Source organism: Leopardus geoffroyi, chromosome E1, assembly GCF_018350155.1.
Source record: "Leopardus geoffroyi isolate Oge1 chromosome E1, O.geoffroyi_Oge1_pat1.0, whole genome shotgun sequence".
Lineage (NCBI taxonomy): Eukaryota > Metazoa > Chordata > Mammalia > Carnivora > Felidae > Leopardus > Leopardus geoffroyi.
The window spans coordinates 3,956,922-3,982,261 of record NC_059330.1 but is presented as its reverse complement, the minus strand read 5'-3'; the positions used below and the strand labels follow the sequence as shown (position 1 = coordinate 3,982,261).

At 50.5% G+C, this 25,340-nt stretch overlaps 1 protein-coding gene across 2 annotated transcripts in view; it reads right to left on the bottom strand.

Annotated features, from left to right (window-relative positions):
- The window catches only part of USP43 (ubiquitin specific peptidase 43), a 62,141-nt gene extending 38,997 nt beyond the window's left edge, over positions 1–23,144 (bottom strand). For both annotated transcript variants that reach the window (XM_045487359.1, XM_045487360.1), the window contains exons 1-3: positions 22,526–23,144; positions 11,576–11,707; positions 5,140–5,243 (exon numbers count right to left, since the gene is read on the bottom strand). In XM_045487359.1, the coding sequence (XP_045343315.1) occupies positions 5,140–5,243; positions 11,576–11,707; positions 22,526–23,023 (734 nt within the window). In that variant the 5' untranslated portion in view covers positions 23,024–23,144. The remainder of the gene's footprint in view (positions 1–5,139; positions 5,244–11,575; positions 11,708–22,525) is intronic.
- Positions 23,145–25,340: the final 2,196 nt, after the last annotated feature.

Below are 25,340 nucleotides of genomic sequence, written 5' to 3'. Positions count from 1 at the left end.
AGCCGTGCTCTTACACCGGTCAGCAAGGAAACCGGGGCTGGGATCACAGGCTGGTTTCCAGAGTCTCTGCGCAGAGCACCAGCCCAGCTTGAGTGGTTTCCCTGGGAGCAGACCAAATGGGAAAAACCAGGGACAAGCAAGAAAGCCTGAGGATTTCAGGGTGCGGGCGCAGGTGACCCTGAGTGAGCTGGCCAGAGCAGGTCAGCTCTTCTGGGTACAAGTTAACAGCCATCCATGACTTCTGAAGACAGTCCTGAGACTTTAACGTCCAATAACTCTGGGAAACTTCCCTTTGGGAAAACCATGCTAACGCCCTGGTAAAAAACGGTGCATACCAGGCATCGAGCTCCAGAGAGAAGGGGGACCTGGCGTTTGTGGGGTCCCCTCTGCCACCCTGTTTCTCTGAATCCTTCTCCCACCTTTACCCATCATGTACCTAGATTGAAGTAAGCCCGGAGGATGTATTTTTGTCACTGGGAAATTTCCAAATCCCTGTTTTTGCACTTAAGCAAACAAATGAAAAAGAATATTTTTCTTTGAGTTATCCACTGTGTTAAGTCTACAAAAGCTAAGCGAAGCAAAATGTACGGTCTTCAGAATAGACTGCGGAAGGGATGTGAAATACACCTGTTTTTCAAAGATGAGTAATGACGACAGAGTGAATGGGACCCACAGATCAGGGACGTTTCCAGGCTTCAGCCACCCCGACACGTGACCTCAGGAGACCTTCTAACCTCACCATGTCCTCACCATCCCTGCTGGCCATTTGCAGCCCTGTGCTATTGTCCCCCAAGCTCTCACGGGGTAGGGAGTGGGGGAGGGGGCAGAAAACCACCCTGCTGCCCTTCACGGCTCCCTCAGGGCTAGAACCCAGGGTTTCATCACTTACATATAAGGCCCAGTGCTCATCCTCACAAATGGCCTCCTTAATGCCCATCCCCCATCTAGCCTCCCCAACCCCGTTTGTTCTCTATCTTTAAGAGTCTCTTGTGGTTTGTTTCCCTCTCCCCGCTACCCGCCCCCCCACCCCCGCCAGCCCCTTCCCATATATTCATCTATTTTGTGTCTTAAATTCCATCAAATTGCTTCCGACGCAAAAGCCAACCTGGGGAGCCACCAAGAAGCCTCAGAACTGCCCTTGGCTTTCCGCCAAGTATAAATGCCCAGAAGTGAGCCCCGGGCCCTTGATGATGCCCTACTCCGACCTCTCCCTGCGGCCGCAGACACACCCTACCCCTCACGCCCACCCTGCGCCACCTGCTCCCAGGACAGAGGACCCGATGTCTCCACCGGCAATGGTGACTCTGAGGACACACAGGTAAGATGTCACCTCTCGGAGATCGGCTGTGAGAAAGCCTTCACAAACACGCTCGGCCATAGGGGAAATGCTGCCTGTTACGGGGACCAGGTAAGACTTCTCTGCGAATAAAAGCCAGGAGCGCAGAAGAAATGAATACACGCAGGTGCGCATGCGCATACCCACAGGCGCGCATGCGCACGTACCCCCCCCCCCCCCCCCCCGCAGGTGCACTCCCACCGCCTCCCCGCCTGTGGCCCAAACTCCAACACAGCGGCGCTCCGAGGTTATGAAGCTCACGGAGGTTTTTTTAGGTTGTGGTACGAACCATATGGAATAACTGATTATTTTCCCTGTAGCCCGTAACCTTCAGCACCCTGAGGCCAAAGCCAAAGCCGAAAACCCAACACCCTAAAAGGGAGGCGGCACCCTCACTGCACGGGGGTCTCTGATTTCACCCACAGTGAATCCTCTCTTAAAGAAGGCCGATACCGCGGCGACTTTCCATCCCCAGCAAGCCCTCCCTGAAGAGTGCCCAGGGCCTCAGGAAACACCACCAGCTTGGAGCTGGTATCCATTGGCCACTCTAGAAAATCGCTTCCCAGAGCTCAAAAGCCCTCGCCCAGACGGACATCCCTAACTGTATTTTTTTCTTTACTACAGACTATCAGGCACAAAGCAGGTATTTTCAGCTGTCACTGGTCCCCCCCTTTTTTTTTTCTTTTTAGCTTGAACACCTCACTCGTTACTCTTCATCCTACAGTAATCTACCCAGAGAGCGCTTGCAGTCTTGAATATATCTGATCGGCTTAAAGTCAGTTGCTCAGGAATCATGCCCTGACTGAGCCCACGCCGATCACAGACCGTGTGATCACGTGATTTATAATAAGAAAATACATATTTGGTTTTGGTCCTGGTTCCTGGCACAGGGCTCCTAAAACTCTTGGAATTACCTAAAAGATGGGAGCCAGAAGGACAAAAGGGCCACCTTTCAACCACACCTGAGTTATATTAATGAGGGGACTCGGGGATAGCCTCAGACACCTGAGGATGAGGGCGGGTGGCCAGGGGAAACAGTTGGGGGCGGGGGAGGGGGTTGGAAGTTTCAGTCCCGCCCCTCCACTTCCAAGGGAGGAAAGGAGGACCAGAGGTTGAATGAATCACTAGGGATCAATGGTGTAATCAATCACACCAAGGTAAGGAGGCCTACAGAAAAAAACGCTCCCAGGAGAGGTCTGGAGAGCTTCCAGACTGGTGAACACGTGGGGGTCCTGGGGCAATGGCGCACCGGGAGAGGGCAGGGAAACCCTGCACCGGCTGCCACACACCTTGCCGGAAGCATCTTTTCCGTCTGGCTGTTCAGAGTTGTATCCTTTTACAATGAGTTGCTGATCTAGTGAGTTAACTGTTGGCCTGAGTCCTGTGAGCAGCTCTAGCAAGTGACCGAACATGAGGAGGGGGCCCTGGGGACCTCTGATCTGTAGCCGGCCAGTCAGAAGCACAGGTGACAGCTCGGGACTTGGGGCAGGGGGTGGGGGGGGGACTCTTGCCTGGTGGGGGGAGCAGTCTCGTGGGACTGAGCTCTTAAGCTGTGGGATCGGACGCTGTGTCCAGGTAAACAGTGTCTGGAACGGAGTCACCCTGGAGGACACTCAGGTGGTGTCCACAGAGAACTGCAGAATTGCCTGGTGTGGGGAAAACGCCCACGCGCCTGGTGCCAGAGGGTCTGTAGGCGGGGTAGGAGGAGAGAGGGGTGTAAAGAAAACAAGACTTTTTTCCTTTCACACCTGTAACACGCATCTCAAAGCACCTGCCAGTGATAACGCCCCATAAAATCCCAGGAGGCACCCTAGATTCCTCCCTTTCTCTCAGGCCCTCCCCTTGCACTCTTAGAGTCATGAACGAGACCTGTTGAGTGTACATCCAGAACACATTCCAGCCCATGCACTCCTCTCCATCTTCCCTGCTACACCCCTCCCCGGGGGTCTCATGCACCATCACTCTCCCACCATAGTCCCTCAGCCACACCCCACTTCAAATGTTGCAGTGGCTTCCTGTGCCCTTCAGACGGAAGCCCACACTTGGACAGGACACCTTAGACACATCCCCCGTCCACCTCTCCAGCCTCACCTCCCACCCCTCCCCACCTGGCTGCTCCCTTGGCCTTTCTGTCCCTCGATGTGCCAATATCATTCCAACCCCAGGCCCTTTGCCTCTGCATTTTCCTCTGCCTGCATGACCTTGTCCTCAGAGATGCGAATAGCTGATTCACTGTCTCTAGGTTCTCAGCTCAAATGTCCCCTCTATTGAGAAGCCTTCCCAGACCTTTCTGATTACCTTATCTAAAGCTGGCCGCCTCCCACCCCCCACATCCCAAGCTGTGTCTTATCATTTCAATTATCACTACCTCAAAGAGCTGCTGTGACGTGTGTGAGCGTTACCCAACACCTCCCCCAGCAGAACGTGAGCTCCTTGAGAACAGGGGCTGTGCCTGGTTCACAGCTGGACTCTGGCACCGAGAAGTAAGGGGCTCGTAGCAGATTAAACAGTAAATATCTCGGGCATCTCTAGAATTGAATAGCTAGAGAGCATGTGGGGTCTTTGGTTGGAATTTCTCTCTCGTGGCCAAGGAGTGATGCTCCTGGCTGTAACCGGTGGACCATGCACCACAGCCAACTCTCAGATACTTGAAAGAAGGGAAGAAAGAGAGCATGCATGCACAAGAGAGGAAGAGGGAAGAGAGAACGCTATGAGCCAAGAAATAAGTAAATTGGTTGTGCAAAGACACCAATGAGGGGTACCTGGTGTCCCTTCCCCGCAGTCTAACCGACCCTGGCCTTAGGCTCCCCTTTCCCTCCTTCTAGCTGTTCTTTTCTCCTCCTCTCTTCTTCTTTTCCTGTCCCATTTTTGTTTCAAGCAGCCTCTGCTCTGGGCACCTGAAGATAAATAAGGCAGACACCCTGCACGTAGCTTTCATGGCTAGCCATGAAATCTAGGTTCCCTCCAGTATGCACACCGCATCTCTCGGGAAATAAACGGGCCTTACTTCATGCACAACAATAAAACGCAGACTCGCTTCGGAGCGTTTTTAAGTACCCAGTAGGCTAAGCAACCAAGGACTGTGTCACCAAGAGGAGGTTGTCTGTAACCGATGGTTTCCCCTGCGTCCTGATTGTCTGTTCTTGCTGAATATGCTCCCGCCCATTCGATCCTATTCAGCCTTTGGAGCCCCCATCAAAAGGCACACCTCCTCCAAGAAAGCCCAGGGAGGTTTCTTCCCCACTTTAGACCGCTCACTGCAATCAATGTCTCATGAAAACATTATAGTACTTGGAAATACGCTGTCTTATAGGAATCTCTCCGCTGTCACAGATAGAAGAGCCCAAGGAGAAGTTTTCTGAAGTCAAAGCCTGCATAATTATATACATATATATATATATATGTATATATATATATATATATATATATATTTTTTTTTTTTTTTTTTACATCCTCCACGCTGATGGGAAATCTCGAACTTGAAATTACTTGGTAAACTGAACAACCTCTCCATGATCGCCTGCGGGCGAAACCCTGGCCTCCGCATTCACACTCTGTTAGAACCCCCTTCAAGAGGAGACGGGAGACCCAGGAGCCAGCAAGAAGGGAAGGAAGAAATCCTAACGGCCAGAGACAACAAGGAGTGAGTGGCTGCCTGGGATTTCCAGTGGGAGAGAGAAGGGTTGTCTTGTGTTCCTTTTGTTTTGCAATCTCGGAGCAGCGTGGCGCTGGGAGACCAGTTACCAGCAGCTAAGTCTGGGCGATCCCTGCTAAGCCCACCCCACCCTTACCTAGATTCTTACCTATACTGGGCTTGAAAGTGGCTTTGCACAAAGCTTTGGCCTAGGGGAAGCTGAGCCGATGGGGACAGGAGGTGCTCAGGGGTTCTGCTGGCTTCAGGCTGAGGCTGCAAAGAAATGAGGGAAGGAAGCAAGATTAGGCACAGACCAGTGAGCCCTGGCCTCCTCCTGGGCCCGCTTCACCCCTCCCTGGGCCAGGACTCTGCAGGACCTGACCCCTCTGGGGAGTCCCCCACAATTTACTGCTCCGCCAGTCTCTAGACCTCCCAGACCCCCTCACGCACAGAAGGTGCTGAATGAGCAGAGCCGGGGCGTGAGCCCTGGGAGCTCCCACACGCTCAGCCAGACTCAGCTCCGATCTCTGGAGCGACTGCCCTGTTCTTCTCTCCATCCTGCTGGGCCCCGTGTGTCTACGCCTCCTGTGCCTTTTGCTGGGCACGCTGCCACCACTCAATGCGTCCACACCACATCTCCCATCTTCCGGCTGCTAAACCGCCCCATCCGCCTCTCCGCGGGACCCAGTCTTCATGGGAGCCCCAGACAAACCAGGCTTCATGCCCTGGCATCATGCGGAAGCTCCCTTCACCCCACGTCGATCCTACCATGCCCCTCCGTGCTGCCCCTTATGTGTTCACTTGTTACTGCTGAGGCTTCAGGAGCAAATTCCCACACGCTGCGGGCTGAAAACAGCAGAAATGTATTCTCTCACAGTTCCGGAGGCCAGACAGCCAAGATCAGCATCCCCAGGCCCCAGAGCAGGCGTCAGCAAGGCCACACTCCCCGCAGAGGCTCTAGGGGAAGCCTTGCCTCTCACGGCCTCTGGTGGCTGCAGAATCGTGGCTTGTGGCCCCATCACCCCAGGCTCTAAGCCCAGCATTTTGGAAGAGCCAAGGAAAAAGCCGAGGAAAAAGGAGCACGTGTGAAGTGTTTGGAGGGAAGTATACCAAGGTCCGAAATTTAATTTCAAATGCATCAAGGGGCGCCTGGGTGGCTCAGTCGGTTGAGCGTCCGACCTCGGCTCAGGTCATGATCTCGCGGTTTGTGAGTTCGAGCCCCGCGTCGGGCTCTGTGCTGACAGCTCGGAGCCTGGAGCCTGCTTCCCATTCTGTGTCTCCCCTTTTCAATGTCCTACCCAGTTCAGTAAACAGCACACAAGCAGGATTAAGAATCAGCCTCCAGGGGGCGCCTGGGTGGCTCAGTAGGTTGAGCCTCTGACTTCAGCTCGTGACATGATTGTGAGGTTCATGAGTTCAAGCCCCAGATCGGGCTCACTGCTGTCAGCACAGAGCCTGCTTCGGATCCTCTGCCCTCCTCTCTCTGCCCCTCTCCCACTTGTGCGCGCTCTCTCTCTCTCAAAAAAAAAAGATTTAGCCTCCAGGCTCTGGCTGCCTGGATTCCAATCTCTGCCCTGGTACTTTGCTGGGAGAGCTGCAAAAAAAAAACCTCTCACACGGCTCACCGGGGATGGCGGTGGGCAGGATCGCCCAGGGTGGGGTCCGGAAGGAGAAAATCCTGAGCGAGGCTGGGCTGAGAGGCAGCAGAGTGGTTCCAGAAGTGTGGACCTGGAGGTCAGAGCAGGCTGGCTCTACTCTGCTAACCAAGCGACCCTGAGCATCTCTCTGGGCCTCATTCCACATCTAAAAGAGTCACACATCCACCTCACCTCGCTGTGCCGCCATTCAAATAGAAAAACTGATGTGTGTAACTGATGTGTGTGTCCTGCAGGGCGCATAGTAGGTGCTTAATAAACGGTACCTTCTTGGGCCTTTTCCTTGCCCCGTCCCGTTCCTAATTCTGCAAGAGTGCAAGCGCTATAAAATGAATTGCCAAAAAGACGGTCTGTGCGAAAGTGTCTACAGGACGGTAAAAATAAGCCCTTTTCGCCGGATTTGAGAATCATTCCGATGACAGAGAAGAAAGCGGTTCCTGTGTTTTCTATTCCAGTTTCAAATAAACCTAGCTTCTATGGCCTTCACAGGTCTTGAAACAGAAATAACCTCAAACAGACAAAAAAAAAAAAAATTGCTCTGGCCCTCTTCTTGCAAGAGGGAAAATGAAGTTTCGTGTCAGCTCGCTCCTGACCTTCAAGCGTCCCCAGCCGGGCCTCCACAGGCAGCCCAATTTTCCGAGAGAGCAAATGTCAGGATTTTGACCCCACCGACCCCCCCACCCCGGGGCACATTTGGCAATATCTAGAGACATCTTTGGTTGTGAGTCACGACCTGTGGGGAGAAGAATGCTTACAAATGCTTATCGCACAGGGCAGCCCCCACAGCAAAGAGTTATCTGGCCCCAGTGCAGAAGTTGACAAACCCTGAGTCACATTTCCTAGATGTGGACGCTGACTCTCCTATCTACTTGCTGTGTGGCTTGGGGCAAGTTACTTAACCTCTCTGTGATCTTCTCCGCCCTTAAGCCCAGTGCCTTTTCCAACCATCAAAGGACAGAAGAGGGAGACTGAAAGGCAATTTAGGAGGCTGTCTAGCTAGCCCTGGACTTCCCAGGTAGGAAGAGCCGCCAGGCACAGCCAGGGAGGGGGCAGCGATGGTGAGGGGGACACAGGACAAGACGCCTTCCCTGTGCAGCCAGAAGGAAGCCGGTCTTGTAGTGTCCTCTCATCTCTGCTGGGGAACTGAGGAGGCACGAGACATCGTGATAAGGAAAGAGATCCTGTGCACTTTGAAACAGACTCGGGTTCCATTCTATTTCCCCCAAGTAAAAGTTAGGTGACCTTGGGCAACTTCCTTAACCTAAGTCTTCATTCACTATAAAACCCGAGCCACCCTTACAAACAGTAGAGGCTGACACCTATGTAACCGATTCAACCACTCAGGAGTTTGGTGAATGTCTCTTATGTGTCAGTAGTGGAATAAGTACGAAAGGCATCAAGTTAGATGCACGACAGGAACAAATTATTTCATTCTGCGGGCCACCTGCCCAGCAATGGACATGTGAACCTCACTGGGACAATCAGATCCTTCCCTGAGTGTTTTTCTGAATCTCTAAAGACTACATGACCCTCTTGCCATCACCAGAGCACAGCTGGTCTGAGAATGAAGCCAACAAGGCATAGAGAGCCAAAGACCCAGTGACAATCATCTGACCCTGGATCTAGCCTTACCTGAAGCTGGTACAAGCCTGGGATCACAAGTTTATAACATACCATTGGCATTTATAAAGCCAATAAATGCCCTTTCCTTAAGTTGTATCCAGTTAAACTCCTGTCACTTGCAACTAAAAGGGTCTGAATAAGATGAACAGAAAATCACTGTGCATAAAAGAATAAACAGCCATAATCCCACAACCCAGAAACACAATCCCCCAAAACACCATAATTTTGGAGTGTGTGGTCCTCCTAGGTTTTGCGGTGGTGATGTTTTTGCTTTCCTTTATGTGTTTTAGGGGTGGCTGGGGTGGCTTTTGTTAAGATAAGAACACAGGCTTTCAAGCCGGACCCCCATGTACTTGAACCCTGACTCTGTCCCTTCTTCAGCTGTGTTGCTTTGGGAAGGTTACTCAACCTGATTCTTGGTTTACTCGTACATGCGATGGAGATAATGATCCTAGCAGCACTCCATCAACGACAAGTTACTCAGTATATAAGGCACCCAAGACGTGATCTGAGGGGCACCGTGCAATCACTACTTCCCTTGTTCCCTGTATTTGGCAACCTGTTGTCCTGAGCAGAAGGGACGAATTTTCCAGCTCTGACAAACTCTTAGCTTTTAATGACATTACACTGCTTAAAATAGGTCTAATCTTATTTGAGACATCTATGGTTATGCCCTCCTTTTCTTAAAGTTCCAACTCGTTGTCTTAGAAAGGAACATGGGGCGCCTGGGTGGCTCAGTTGGTTAAGCATCTGACTTCAGCTCAGATCACGATCTCGTGGTTCATGAGTTCGAGCCCCACGTTGGGCTCTGTGCTGACAGCCGAGAGCCTGCTTCAGATTCTATATCTCCCTGTCTCTCTGTCCCTTCCCTTGCTCGCACTCTGTCTCTCTCTCTCTCTCTCTCTCTCTCAACAATAAACAAACATTAAAAAAAATTTTTTTTTAACAGTAGTTAAGGTATACAACATGATGCCTTGGTATATACATACATAGCAAAACGATGCCATAGTCCAAGTAATTCACATATCCGTCTCCTTGGTTACCTTTCTGTGTGCGGTGAGAGCCCCTGAAATCTAGTCTCTTAGCAAATTTCCAGTATTTGAGACAGGATGATTAACTATAGCCATCAGGAGTGTGTTAGACATCTAGACTTTCATTCTACAAGATTGTGACCTCTATTCCTTCACTATTACTCTAGTATGATGGGCTCCAAGCAAATAACAAAGGGGTGGGAAGGGGACAGCCCGAAAGACCCACTTCCGGGTTTGTTTGTTTTTTAATTGATTCATGAGAAGCATGGGAACTTAAAACAAAACCAGTAAAGTTCTTCTTGTGACCGCATCTGGATCAGTGTTGAGACACATCCCAAGCAACCTGTGCCTGATTAATTACCAAAGCTTGTGAAACCTTTGTAAATTACAGCAGATTCTTCATAGACATTGGTTTTTTTTCATTATTATTAGTTTTATTTTTTTTAATTTACATCCAAATTAGTTAGCATATATCTTCATGGACATTGTTAAAATAACTTTGTTGGGGCGCCTGAGCGACTCTGTCGGTTATGCGTCTGACTTCAGCTCAGGTCATGATCTCACGGTTCATGGGTTTCAACCCCTCATTGGGCTCTGTGCTGACAGTTCAAAGCCTGGAGGCTGCTTTGGATTCTGTGTTTCCCTCTCTCTGCCCCTCCCCCACTCATGCTCTCAATCAATCTCTCTCTCTCTCTCTCTCTCTCTCTCTCTCCTCTCCCTCTCCCTCTCTCAAAAATAAACATTTTTTAAAAATTAAAAATAAAAAAAGAACTTTGCTCACTTGCTTTGACTTTTCTTTTCCCCTAATGTTTATTTATTTATTTTTGAGAGAAGGAGAGAGACAAAGCACGAGGAGAGGAGGGGCAGAGAGAGACAGAGAAGGAGAGAGAGAATCCCAAGCAGGCTCTGTGCTGCCAGGGTAGAGCCCCGTGTGGGGCTCGATCTCATGGACCGTGAGACCATCACCTGAGCCGAAATCAAGAGTCGGAGGTTTATTTTTTTTTTAATTTATTTTTTTTAATGTTTATTTTTTTTGAGACAGAGAGAGACAGAGCATGAACGGGGGAGGGGCAGAGAGAGAGGGAGACACAGAATCGGAAACAGGCTCCAGGCTCTGAGCCATCAGCCCAGAGCCTGATGCGGGGCTCGAACTCACGGACTGCGAGATCATGACCTGAGCTGAAGTCGGCCGCTTAACCGACTGAGCCACCCAGGCGCCCCAAGAGTCGGAGGTTTAACTGACTGAGCCACCCAGGCGCCCCCTCTTGCTTTGACTTTCTTAAGTGAGAAATAAAAGACCATTAGAGCAGAACCTATCATTAATCTTCATTCAGCAAAGCCTACAGAGAATACAGCTGATAAATCAACTGTGAGATATAGATATAGATATAGATATAGATATAGATATATAGATATCTCTCTCTCTACATATATATATATATATATATATATAAACTGTGGCTGTTAGAAACAATTTAGTGCTTTCTTACTCCCAAAGGTTGGGGGTTCCATTAAAATGTGGGAATGCTAAGAGTACACGTGCAGTCATCCGTCCTGTCTTGAGAAGAAAGGTTGAGAAATCCTGTTCTATGGGGTACATCACCCAGGAAGCATTGGTAGACGTAAAACGGTATCTTCTCAAAATAATAAGGAACGGTATTCAGGGCCTCAGACGGCCATACTAATGCACAGAATATAGACAAAAAGGAGATGTTTCAAACTTTATAATTTTAATTTTATGTTGGAGAGAGAAAAAGAATCTTAACCAGGCTCCACACTCAGGGCAGAACCTGACGTGGGGCTCGATCCCATGACCCTGGGATCATGACCTGAGCTGAAACCAAGAGTCGGGACACTGAGCCAACCGGGCGCCCCGAGATTTTGCGAACTTTAAAATGAAAGGAGGGGCGCCTGGGTGGCTCAGTTGGTTGAGCGTCCGACTTCGGTTCAGGTCATGATCTTGAGGTCCGTGAGATCGAGCCTCGCTTCGGGCTCTGTGCTGACGGCTCAGAGCCTGGAGCCTGCTTCGAATTCTGCGTCTCCCTCTCTCTCTGCCCCTCCCCCACTCATGCACTCTGTTTCTCTGTCCGACTTCGGTTCAGGTCATGATCTTGAGGTCCGTGAGATCGAGCCTCGCTTCGGGCTCTGTGCTGATGGCTCAGAGCCTGGAGCCTGCTTCGAATTATGCATCTCCCTCTCTCTCTGCCCCTCCCCCACTCATGCACTCTGTTTCTCTCAACAATAAATAAACATTTAAAAAAAAAAAAAAAAAGGAAGAAAAGAAAGAGTGGCCAACCTTCTCGGACCCGGGCCCTCGGGAGGAGACTTCCAAGTCCTCGTGCACACGGTCCAGAAGCCAGAGCAAGAACTCCAGGGCGTCGTGCTGGGCATTGCCTTGGAACTGAGAGCCGTACTTGGAAACAGCATTCTGACAAGAAAGTAGAAAACCAGAGGGTCAGTTTAGCCCTGTAGTCACCCAAGTCAGGGCCTAGAGGCACCAAGTCTAGCATCGGTCACTATTCAGCCCTGAGCAGGGCTGACAACCTGGGAAACGGTATAGGGGGACTGGGCGCCTGAGTGGCTCAGTCGGTTAAGCATCCAACTTCAGCTCAGGTCATGATCTCAGTCTGTGAGCTCGAGCCCCCTGCTCTGTGCTCTGGGCTGACAGTTCAGAGCCTGGATCCTGCTTCGGATTCTGTGTCTCCCTCTCTCTGCCCCTCCCCGCTTGCACTCTGTTTCTCTCAAAAATAAATAAACATTAACATAAAATAAAATTATAAAATTTAAAAGAAATGGCATGGGGTAAGAACTTTCCCACCAAAGCCTGCCCTTGGGAGGCAGTGTCCCCAAATGCTAGAAGGGTGTTCTGTATCCAAGGCACCTTGTTCCCACCCCCCGACCCCCCGGAAAAACTACTAACAGACATCCCGTCCTTTGAAAAAGCCACAGGGCTGTCTTGGCTGAGTATTTGGATGCCGTCGGCCATCTGTCCTTCTGGAAGCTCTTGTCCCTTGATCGCGAGGGCACACGTTCCCCTGGCCCCCTCCATCAGTCTGTTTCCACCCTGCCCCTCTGTGCCCCCACCCCCGCTGGGGAAAGCACCTTGCCCTCCTCTCTCCGTCGGTGATAAATTCGCTCCCAAGGCTTCAGCTATGTCTCGTGAATGACCGCAGGGCGTGCTGAAGGACGTGGCCCCGAACACCGTGCACACGACTCCCTTACTGCCTCTTTCTAGCAGGTGTGAAATTAAACTTCTGTGCTTAGATCACACGATGGCTCGCCCCTTTCACAAATACTGATTTAGTGCCTACCATGTGCCAGATACTATTGTAGGGACCACAACAGTGAACAAGGTACATGAGAGCCACCGGCACTGACGTTCCTCTGCCCTTCTGGGAAACTGTGTCACAACCTCATCACGTTCTCCTATGTTTTTAATTCTTTTTTTTTTTTTATGTTTATTTATTTAGAGATTCAGAGTGTAAGCGGGGGAGGGGCAGAGAGAGCGGGAGAGAGAGAATCCCAAGCTGACGGTGCAGAGCCCGATGCGGGGCTTGAACTTGCAAAACGCAATCAACTTGAACTTCAGCTGAGATCAAGAGACCTTTAACCGACTGAGCCACCCAGGTGCCCCACAACTTAAATCATTTTCTTTTTTTTTTTTTTTTAATTTTTTTTTTTTCAACGTTTATTTATTTTTGGGACAGAGAGAGACAGAGCATGAACGGGGGAGGGGCAGAGAGAGAGGGAGACACAGAATCGGAAACAGGCTCCAGGCTCTGAGCCATCAGCCCAGAGCCCGACGCGGGGCTCGAACTCATGGACCACGAGATCGTGACCTGGCTGAAGTCGGACGCTTAACCGACTGCGCCACCCAGGCGCCCCCTTAAATCATTTTCTATGTGAATGCGTATTCCAGTTGTTTTAAAGGTTTATTTCAAAGGGTAATATATGCACATACTTAAAGAAAAGGATGATAATGAAAAGTCTTACCTCCACCCAGCCCCCATCTCTGGGTGCCTGTCCCCAGAGGGAGGCCACCCTTAGCATTTTTTTTAAAGCATCTTTCCAAGGAAATTAAAAAAGAATTTTTTTAAGTTTGGGTTGAGAGAGAGAGAGAGAGAGAACACACGAGAGCAGGAGAGGGGCAGAGAAAGAAGGAAAGGGAATTCCAAGCAAGATTTGACACAGCTCAGAGCCTGATGTGGGGCTTGAATCCACAAACTGTGAGATCATGACCTGAGCTCAAATCAGGAGTCAGATGCTTAACAGACTGAGCCCCCCAGGCCCCCCTGCACCCGGGGCATTTTTCTAAATGCATGTGCAAGCATGAGCATCTGAGAGTAGCAAATCCCCGTGTCTGAGTGTGTGCACATATACAGGTGCACATGTATACCGTAGCTGTTTGTTCTGCCCTTAGACACAGCCAGGCATCAGACGCTTGTCCCACACAGGGGTGTCCTCAGCTCCCGCCCGCCAAAGGGAGCGGTCTGAGAACCGTGGCCCTGGCCGATTCTCACCACTGCCAATCAAATCAAGTAGGCTGGGCTTTTTCCTTTTTCTTTCTTTAATCCTTCCACAAACTTTAGGCTATGACAAAGCAAAATGCAAGATTGAATGAGCTGAAATATGGGCGGTCAGTCTTCATTCCAGTCGTGCTAGTTTTGCATCTAGTTTGATTTCTTCCTCCGCCAGATTTAGCAAATAAAAATGCAAGGTAGGGGGCGCCTGGGTGGCTCAGTCGGTTCAGTGTCTGAATTTGGCTCAGGTCATGATCTCATGGTTCATGGGTTTGAGCCCCGCATCGGGCTCTGTGCTGACAGCTCGGAGCCTGGAGCCTGCTTCGGATTCTGTGTCTCCCTCTCTCTTTGACCCTCCCCTGTTCATGCTCTCTCTCTCTCTCTCTCCGTCTCTCAAAATAAATAAATAAACGTGAGAAAAAATGCAAGGTGCTCAGTTTAGTTCGAATTTCAGATAAACAATGATTGTTTTTAGTATACGTATACCGTATGCGATACCTGGGATGTATTTACACTACAAAGTTACTCATTGTTTATCTGAAAGTCAAATTTAACTGCGCATTGCATATTGCATGTGGTGACCCAATGCCTAGCCACCCTCAATATCCCATGATATCCCAACATCGTCTCTGAAGTGAGCAGTGCCTCCAACTCAGAATCTCTGAAACCGGGTCTTCCTTTATATTTTTTTAAAATATTTATTTATTTTGAGAGAGAGCGAGTACGCACATGTGTGCACGAGCAGGAGAGGGGCAGAGAGAGGGAGAGAGAGAATCCCAAGCAGGCTCCCCGCTGTCGGCACAGAGCCTGATGCAAGGCTGGAACTCACGAACCGTGAGATCATGACCTGAACCGAAATCAAGAGTTGGAGGCTTAACTGAATGAACCACCCAGGTGCCCCTAAAACCAGCCCTTCTTCCTCTTAACATCGGTGGGCCCTCTCGGATTCTCTCCTGTACCCCCATTGGTCAGGGTCAATCAAGGCTTCTGGAATCTGGTTCCCAATATGTCTCTGCCCTGCCCCTTCAGTAGAGAGCCATTCCCACCACTGAGTCCTAACCACTGCTGATCCAGAGGACGGTGCCCATGCCCAGCGCAGAGCCTCCCTCCGTGGCCAGCCCTCCCCCTCTGCCGCAGCACAGCCCAGTTGGGTAACGTCATGCCTCTACTCCAACCCTCCCTGACTCACCACCCAACAATCTACCACCCTCCAACTGGCCTGGACCAATCCTTCACCACACTCCCACGTGTTTGAAAACTCCAGGTCACCGAGCCACTCAGGTGCCCCAGACATATTTTTCCAGTCCTGCAGTCTACGCCTTGACATTTCCTTCCTTCCATGTGAAACCCAGTCCCTTCGTGCTAACCATGCTGAGCCTTTAAGATGGACACTCTTCATCTCTGCCTGACTGGAAAGCCAGACAACCTTTCCAGAAAGGATCCTGGAGTTCTGTCAAATTCTTTCAACAACTTCAAAAAGATAGACGAGATAGGGCCTTAGAAACGTCCCTACGGGGGCGCCTGGGTGGCTAAGTCGGTTGAGCGGCCGGCTCTTGATTTCGGCTCAGGTCGTGATCTCGAGGGTTCATGAGTTGGAGCCCCGCGTCAGGCTCTGCACTGACAGCTCGGATCCTGTTTGGGATTCTCTCTCTCTGCTCTTGCCTTGCTTGTTCACGCACGCGCGTGCTCTCTCTCTCTCTCTCTGTCTCAAAATAGAATAAACTTAAAAATAAAAAAATAAAATAAGGGTCCTTCTACGTATACACAGTAATTTCACTTTGGAGGATTTAGCATAAGGAAACGACAGTAGAGCAACTGTATGCATTGAACTCTCCTGGGGAAGCCTTACAGCACACTCAGCTGGCCTTAAAAACTAGGCTGGAGGAAATAATGAGAATAAATGATCCTATCATTTTTTTTTTAAAGTGCAAAAATACCTATTTGAGATTGTTTGACATCTATTTGTAGCTAGGCAAAGACCAGAACTACATGGCAAAATATTAACCACTGGTTATCACAGAAGGAAGGATGGGACCATAAGTGATTTCTTCCTTTGGACGCTGCAAATTTTTTTTGCAGTGAGTTTTGTTCTTCCGTTGTGTTTGTTTTGTTTTGTTTTTTTCCCCGAAAAACCAGGTATTTTACAGACTTGGGGCTTTTTTCAAAATAACTTGACCTATTGATCCCTACAGAAGACACAGAAAGTCTATTAAAATGTGACCAGAACTGTATTAAAGCGAAACCCTCGCTTGGGAGAGATGGATGGAAATCTTTGGTATGTTTACCCCACAACACAGCATAGCCCTACCTGCGTGTGTGTGTGGGTCTCTCTCTCAACACTGATTTTTTATTTTTATTTATTTTATTATTTTTAATTTTTTAATGTTTATTTATTTTTGAGAGAGAGAGAGAGAGAGAGAAAGAGCATGAGTGGGGAAGGGGCAGAGACAGGGGGAGACACAGAATCCGAAGCAGGCTCCAGTCTCCGAGCTGTCAGCACAGAGCCTGATGCGGGGCTCGAACCCACAAACTGTGACATCATGACTGAGCCTAAGTCTGGCCACCCAGGCGCCCCTCAACACTGATAATTTTTAACGCATCCCTTACAAAATTATTCCTAGTTATTTCATACTTCTGGTGGGTTTTGTGAACGAAATCTAATTTTCATACGTTCTCAATGGTTATTGCTTTTGTTTTTCTATCTTGTTTCTGACCTCTTTAGTGACCGCAATAACTCTACAATATGGATTTCTAGACCCATCCAGTAATTTCCTTTCTGCTCAATATTTTTTACTCAATTTCCACATCATGTCTTACTGTTTTTTCCAGAACTTCCAAAATAAAAGAGCAACGAGACATCCTTGCTTTTAAAAAGCAATGCCTCTAGTGCATCATTTGAGGCATACTGTATGTCTAAAACTGTAGGTCTAAAATTGATGCTTAAGTACATAAGCTACGATAAACTCCAGATGGCTAGAATCCTGAATATAGCCATGGGAAAACTAGAAATACATAAAATAGAATATTTATCAAAAGGTACGATGTAAATAAATCTATACCTTCCAGCACTGGGGACAGGAAGGAGTCTGGAGAAGACATCTGTGGCATGTATAAGGGTTGAGGAACTCGCAGAAACAAGTAAAAAGAGCACTGAAACCCGGGCAGAATGGACAGACAACCAACATGAACAGGTAGTTCCAAGAGCCTCCTTACAACTAGTAAAGAACCATAAACGTCCTGTGCCTTACACTTAAAGAAATAAAAAGAAAACGAGATGCTATTTCTTTTTGTGCAATAAATAAAAAAGAAAATTAAGTATCTTTTTTTTTTAATGTTTATTTATTTTTGAGAGAGAAAGACAGAGGTGAGTGGGGAGGGGCAGAGAGAGAGGGAGACACAGAATCCGAAGCAGGCTCCGGGCTCCGAGCTGACAGCACAGAGCCGGATGTGGGGCTCGAACCCACCGACCGTGAGATCATGACCTGAGCTGAAGTTAGATGCTAAACCAACTGAGCCGCCCAGGCACCCCTAAGTGTCTGACTCTTGATTTCAGCTCAGGTCATGACCTCACGGTTCGTGAGTTCGAGCCCTGCATGAGCTCTGCGCTGACAGCTTGGAGCCCGGAGCCTGCTTCGGATTCTGTGTCTCCCTCTCTCTCTCTGCCCTCCCCTATTCAGTCTCTGTCTCCCTCTCCCTCTCCCTCCCTCTCTCTCTCTCTCAAAATAAATAAACATTATGAAATAAATAGATAGACCATGTGAAACTTGGTGTCATTATTTGGAAAGAAATTTGTCGGTGTGGATGCTAAAAATAGCCAAGCCCAATAAAGTTGATTTAAAAAGTAAAAAAAAAAATAAAAAAATAAAAAAATTAACTGTGGTGATCATACAGGTATACCCACGTCAAAACCCATCAAATTCTACCTTGACAACGGGTGCGTTTTTATCCAGCCATGACACAAAACGCCATCCTACCACAACATGGATGGATCTGGAGGACATTACACTAAGTGAGATAAGTCAGACGGAGAAGGAGAAATACCAATGCTGTATCTTACATGTGGAATCTAAAGAAGTCAAACCTCCTAAGAGCAGCCAGTAAACTGGTGGTTTCCAGGGGCTGGGCGGTCAGAGATCGGGGTACATGCTGTCGAACGGTACAAACGTGCAACTGATAAATAAGACCTGGAAACGCACTACGGTAGTTAGAGACAACAAAACTGTACAATAAACACTACACTTGCTAAGTGATTGGCTTTTAACTGTCCCCAACCCTAGAAAAAATGGTCACCCTGTGACGCACCGCACGGATGGTTGCTAATGCTGTCCACAGCAATCATACTGCGACATAGATGTATCAGATCGATCCCTTGACGCCTTAAACTTTACACAGTGTTGTATGTCAGGTATAGCTCAATGTTTTAAAAAGGATGCATTGTGTCGTATATAAATTATACCTCAACCACGTTGATTTAAAAAGGAAAAAAGAAACAGGGGCTCCTGGGTGGCTGGGTCAGTTGAGTGTCTGTCGGCTCAAGTCATGATCTCACAGTTCGTGCGATTGAGCCCCACGCTGGGCTCCACATGGAGTATGCTTGGGATTCTCTCTCCCTCAAAATAAATAAACTTAAAAAAATGAAAAAACATAAAAATGGGGGCATCTGGGTAGCTCAGTCAGTTAAGCATCCAACTTCGGCTCAGGTCATGACCTCACAGTTCATGGGTTCAAGCCCTGCATCAGGCTCTGTGCTGATGGCTCAGAGCCTGGAACCTGCTTCGGATTCTGTGTCTCCTTCTCCCTCTGCCCCTCCTCCCTCGTGCTCTGTCTCTCTCTCAAAAATAAACAAACATTAAAAAAATTTTTAAAAACACATAAAAATAAAATAGTCAAGTCTTTGGCCATGCAAGTTCACTTCAAGGGATTCAATTCAGGAAATGGTCAGGGCTGAGGACAATGATTTAAGCACAAGAATTTTTGATTACAGTGTGATAACTGGAAAGTTGTACAGCATGTACATGTCTCTGCAGGGACTGGTTCATTTAATGAAATATAAAATATAAAATCATAAATAAAAAATATAAAATGAAATATAAAATATAAAATATAAAATCATTTAAAATTAAGTTTTACCGAATATTGTAATGACCAGGAGAAAGTCTCATGATGATATTTACATGAAAAAAGCCGGACACAAAACTAGAATTTCCAACGTGTAGATGCTTGGAAACACATCAGTGTTTATGAAGGGTGTCTCTAGCGGGCAGAGTTTCAACCCATTATTTACGCTTTGGCACCTTCCCGATATTTTATACGATACACACCTTTGATTACATCATTAGAAAAGCAAAGCATCCTAGATAATGCCACGGACAGGATTTGTTTTAATGTACGTATTCATTAGCTGTTAAAATAAAGAGCAGTCCTATTGTCTGTGGGAGGCTGGGTGCCTCGGAGGGCAGGACAGAGGAACACTGTACAACCATCCCATTTTCATGGCTGGGGTTGGGGTTGCTCACTGCAGTATGCCGGTCCCTTCATGACTCCCCCTTTCCTCAAGACCAAACTCCTTGAGAAAACCTTATGTGGCTTGTCCCCAACCCATTCTCCATCCAGCATCCTCGGTCTGGGGACACAGGCTTCCATTAATTCACTTAATCTTCCATTCATTCTGCAGAGCCAGCGAGAGGGCCCTCAGCCCCGCCTGCCTTGGCGATTGGCAGGGAATGCACGTCCCCACCCTCCCCTGTCCTTAGTTGACCTCTCTGGATGGTTCCTTCTCCTGGGACACCCCTCCTCCCCGGGTCCCCCCATCAATCACATCTTCCTGCCAGAACCGCCACAGAGCCCTGTATTTTTATTTTCGGGCACTCATCACCAGCTCTGACCATGTGTCTGTGCGGTTACTTCAAAACATCCGCCTCTCCCGCTGGACAGGGAACTCCTGGGGAGCAGCCCCTAGAGGTCTTGTACTCCTGACTTCTTGTGCCTTCCATGTTCCTGGGACAGTGCTGGGACACTCCAGACATATGTGTTGGGTGAAGGGATGTTTCCTCATCTGAAAAATAAGAGGAGCCCACCTAGATTCTAATCAGCAAGGTTTATTAATAAGTCCAGATACTGGAATCCTCCGCTCCCTTCAAGCCTGGCTACCCCCAAAAGTCCCAGGAAACCTCGGATGACAACACCCTCGTTAACAATTAACAAGGTGACTCCCTTCCAGGAGCCCCCCTCCCCGGGCTCACAGGGAGCTTCTAGGCTTTGGGGATTTGAGAGCAGGAGTGAGATGGGAAATCCTGGTGCATCACTGAGAGTGGTTACTAATTTGGAGGATTTTTCCGAGGTACTCCTGTCTCTCCTACCTGCACAGGAACTGCATGAAAATGTACCCAGCAGGAGAAAAGGTGCATAAACATGACCTCCTCCCTCCTCCAGGTCTCTGTAGGTGAGGAGACAGAATGGTAGGAATGAGGGGTGCCTGGGTGGCTCAGTCGGCTAAGCATCCAACTTCAGCTCAGGTCATGATCTTATGGTTCATGGGTTTGAGCCCTGCGTCGGACTCTGTGCTGACAGCTCAGAGTCTGGAGCCTGCTTTGGATTTTGTCTCTCTCTCTCTCTCTCTCTCTCTCAAAAATAAACATTAAAAAAAGAAAAAGAATGATAGAAATGATGGAACCTTCCCAGGGTCAGGCACTGCCCTAAGCGCTGTACGTGGCACCCAGTGAATCCTTCCAACAACTGATAATGAGGTAGATACCAGCATGATCCCATTTCATAGATGGGCAAAGTGGAGGCAGATTTGCTAACTTGCTCAAAGTCACAAAGCTCCAGAGACCTTGCTCTTAACCACCATACCCTGGAGTAATCCCTGTATCCTAAATTTTGCTTGTTTTCTTCGGTTCCAGTTAACAGGTGGTCAACCTCGTGCAGGAAGCAGATGGTCCTCCGGAGTTGGGTCAAGAGGTCAACTGTGCGGCCGGGCCTATGTCAGTGACCTCACTTCATCTCGTCACGTAGGCACTGCATCATCTCACATCTTGGCAAGACGGGTGAGTACAGTTTATCATATTTGAGAGACACCACATTCCCATAACTTTTATTACAGCATATTGTTATAACTGTTCTATTTCATTAGGACTTATTGTTGTTAATGTCTTACCGTACCTAACGTATAAATTAAAGTGCCCTCAGTATGTATATATAGGAAGAAACATTGTATATGTAGGGTTTGGTACAATCTGTGGTTGTAAGCACACCCTGGGGGTCTTGGGATGTATCCCCAAAGTATTATGGGGGGCGGGGGGGGGGGAGGGAAATACTGTACTGCCTCATCATTTCCAACGCAAAGGTTGTCAAAAGGGGATATTAGTGACACCCATTTGACCCACTGACACCTGCCCAACAATGCTTCAGTACTGGAAGCTGGAGAGAGGAAGAGGGGAGAGTGGCACCCTGTGGGTCACATGGCAAGGACTGCTTTTTCAGGCTGAAACTCAAGAGCGGTGATGCCTGTGGAATGAACACTGACAGGTTCCCCCTCCCCCAAGAACAATCGCTAGTCTATGGGGAGCTCCAGTTCTCTGCCCAGAGCTGTGGTTTTTTAGCAGGAAGCAAGTCATGTGCATCAACGATCGGGAACTCTACAATCCAACTGGGATCCCCGACAGCCAGCTTAACCCTGGTGGGGGGGGGGGGAGGCGAGATGTGATATACAGAACTTCCAAAGCCTCATGACCCTACGGCACAGGGTAAGTAGAACGTGACCCTGGGGCCAGTGAATGCAACCCCAAACCAAGGCATGACGGGCGATTTAACAAGGATGCAACTCCAATATACCGCATCCATTGCCTCCCGGAAGGATGGGGGGCACTCGGGTTCCATTGGGTTTAGAATAAAACACAAACAGAGGCCTCTGGGTGGCTTGGTGGGTTCAGCGTCTGGCTTCGGCTCGGGTCCTGATCTCGTGGTTCATCTCATGGTTCATGGGTTCGAGCCCCGCGTCAGGCTCTGCACTGACAGCTCGGAGCCTGGAGCCTGCTTCGGATTCTGTGTCTCCCTCTCTCTCTGCCCCTCCCCTGCTCACACCCTGTCTCTTTCTATCTCCCGAAAATAAATAAACATCAAAAAAAAATTTTTAGAACAAAACCCAAACGCCTTACCATTGCTTCCAAGACCTTATGTGATCTGACCAACCTCATCCATGCCCCACACTACCCTCCCGGGCTCCGGCCGGTAGTTTTCGTTCCGCGTCCCCGATTCTCAGCTCCTTCGGGTCTGTGGGGCTTGTTCTTGCTGTTTTCTCCACCAGAATTACCCCTAGACCTCGACCCGGCCTCGTCTTGCTCATTGCGATTGCCCCCTCCTTCCTCCGAGGCCCTGGCCTTGGGTGTCAGGCTGCCCACCCCGCCCCCCTGCAGGCTGGAAAGTGTCCGCGGGCCTTCACCACTTCAACAAATGTTGGTTGAGCGCACAAATGCTGAATAGACTCAAATGGACTCACCAGCCCCCTCCCACCCCCCCCCCCCCAAAGAAACACCTGGGAGAAATTCCCAGAGAAGACGTTTGCAAGCGGTGGCACAAGTCACCTCGAAACAAAGGCGGTAAGCCGCGCTGCGGGGCTGCGTTGTCACCCCAAGAGGGCCCCCGGAGGACCCTTCCGTGACGGGGCGCGCGCCTGGGCAGCCAGACGCGGCCGCCGCCCAGCGGCGGGAGGCGGGCGCGCTGCCTACCTTGAACTCGGCGGAAAGTTGGGGCGTGTACTCGCGCGTCCAGAGCGCGCGCACCAGCGCCGCCAGCTGCTCGGTGACCTCGGCGCGGCCCGGCGCCGCCCGGTAGCGCCCCAGCGCCAGGAACTCGGCCAGCAGGTCGGTGTTGCTGAGACACTGCACCACGGCGTTCATGAAACAGGTGTTGCCGTGGTTCTTCAAGCCCTGCGCGCCCGGGGGCCGCGCGCCGTCGCCGGCGGGGGCCTGGGGCTGGGGGCCGGCCGCGCGCCGCTCCCCGGGGCTCCCGCGCGCGGCTGGGGCGGGGCCCAGGGGCGCGAAGCCCCCCTCGCCGTCGCCTTCGCGGGGTCCCGGCCGGGGCCGGGGCGGCGAGGCCCCCGGGCGGGAGCGGCTGCTCAGCGCCAGCAGGAAGCGGCCGAGCAGGCGACGCAGCGAGCGGCGGCGGCGGCGGGGCCGGGGCGCGGGCGGCCCCTCTCCCGCCGCGGCCCCCGCGCCCGGCTCCATGGCTCCCGCCCGCGCGCCCCCTCCCCGGAGCCGAGCCCCCTCCCCTCGGCCGCGAGGGCGACGCGCCGCCGACCCGCCCTGACGGCTCCGGAAAGGCGGCGGGCGCCGGCTACCTGCGGGCCAGGTGTGCCCGGACCGGGCGGGGGCGGAGCCAAGGGCGGGGCCGCCCCGCCCCGCCCCGCCCCGCCCCGCGCGGGAATCCGGCCGCCGGGCCCGCCCAGGGCAGCGCCGCCGCCCAGCGAGCGGAGGCGCCGCGCGTCGCCGGCTCCGGGTCCCACCCCCCTTCCGCCCCCCGCCCTCCCCTCTTGCGAACCGACGCCCCGAATTTCCCTCCCGTTCCCCGCCAGCCTGCAGGCTGTGACAACAGTGGAGGGGCGGTAAGTTCGCCAGCGCCTAGTGCGCGGTGAAGCCCCGGCTGGCCTGAGTTTCTGGAAACTACGTGCGGGTGAAGATGGAAGAAAGGGGAGAGGGAGACTCTCCGAAGGGCAGCCTCTGGCGCGCCGGGAGCGGTGACGGGCTGGGGAGTGCACCGCGGGGCGCTCCCACCTGCGGGCGCCACCGCCTCCCGGCCCGTCTGCCCTCTAGGGGAGGCCACCGTGGGACCAGAACCGGGAGCCGCGTGTTGTCCTGTGAAGACCCCACCCGGGACGGTTGTGGTTTGCTTGTTTCAACTACCAGGTCAGAGTCGCTTCCCCAAACCTGGCGAGACCTCCCCCGCCTCGCCTCACTTCAGCTGGTGGGGAAGCGGGCGCAGGGAGGTTGACACCTGTCCCGAGGCCGCAAGCCCCGTGGGCAGGGACGCCGGAACTCGACCCGGCTCTGCACCGGCTGGCGCTCTGCAACCTCCGTATTTGCTTATCCAGGAAGTTTTCCGGCTCTCGGGCGCGCCCCCTGTGCGGCCCCTGGTTCACTCCGAAAGCAAAACTCCTCGCTGAATTGATGCCCAATCAGAGCTGGCTTGGCCTTGACCCGCCCTTGGTTCCCTGGGTGACTCTGGGGGCCTCCGTTCACTTGATCCTGTGACTGTCAGGTTTATAATTAATCGAAGTCTTACAGACGAATTTCTCATCAGTTTCTGGCTCAGAAAGAGATCAGCGGGATGCATTATTACATCGACGCCCTGAAATGTTACTCATTTGATAAAGTGATCATTTATTAAATATCCACCTTGATATGTCAAAGAGGGCCCCAGCAGGTTACCTGGGTTGTTGCCCAGCAGGCAAAAAAAGAAAAAGAAAAAAAGGCTTAGAATAAAACACTGTACTGTGAATTGGAGACTTGAAGTGTTTCTGGAAAAATGCCATGATTTACCCTTTCTGGAAAAAGATACCCGGTTGGATGATTCATATACAAGGTCCTTCCCTTGCCTAGAAAAGCATCTATGAGGGGGTGCCTGGGTGGCTCAGTCGGTTGAGCATCTAACTCCACCTCAGCTCAGGTCATGATCTCAGGGTTCATGAATTTGAGCCCCGCCTAGGGCTCTGTGCTGACAGCTCAGAGCCCAGAGCCTGCTTCAGATTCTGTGTCTCCCTCTCTCTCTGTCCCTCCCCTGCTCATGCTCTGTCTTTCTCTCTTTCTCAAAAGTAAATATTTAAAAAATTATTGGGGTGCCTGGGTGGCTCAGTTGGTTGACCGTCCGTCCGACTTCGGCTCAGGTCATGATCTCATGATTCGTGAGTTCAAGCCCCACATGGATTGGGCTCTGTGCTGACAGCTCAGAGCCTGGAGCCTGCTTCAGATTCTGTCTCCCTCTCTGCCCTCCCCCGCTCTCTCTTTTCTCTCTCTCTCTCTCTCTCAAAAAGAAATAAACATTAAAAAAAAATTTGAAAAGCATCTATGAAATTTCACCTTTGATAATCACCTCCAAATCTCCAAGAACATATGGTTTCTTTGAGAAAGCAGTGTAATTCATGTTTAACTGTCTACTCTGTCAGGAATTCTGCCTATGCTTAAACACCTTATTTCACTTAATTCTCAAACTTTTAGGCAGTCTGAAAAGAGAGTTGGAAGGAAGGAGGGAAGGAATGGAAGGAAGGAAAGGAGGGAGGGAAGGAAGGAAGGGAGAGAAAGAGGGAGGGTAGGAGGAAGGAAGGAAGGAAGGAAGGAAGGAAGGAAGGAAGGAAGGAAGGAAAGAAAAAAATCCTAAAATCCTACTGAAGATCTGGACTCAAACCAAGTCTTGCCCCATTGCAGCTTGACCAATGAAATGCTGATTAAGAAGGTAAGCTGGCCCTCCTAATTTTTAAGAATAACGGCAGTGCTATCTGTGGGCAAATTATGCAGAAGGGCTGTGGGCTTTGCAGTCTTAGAACAGAGA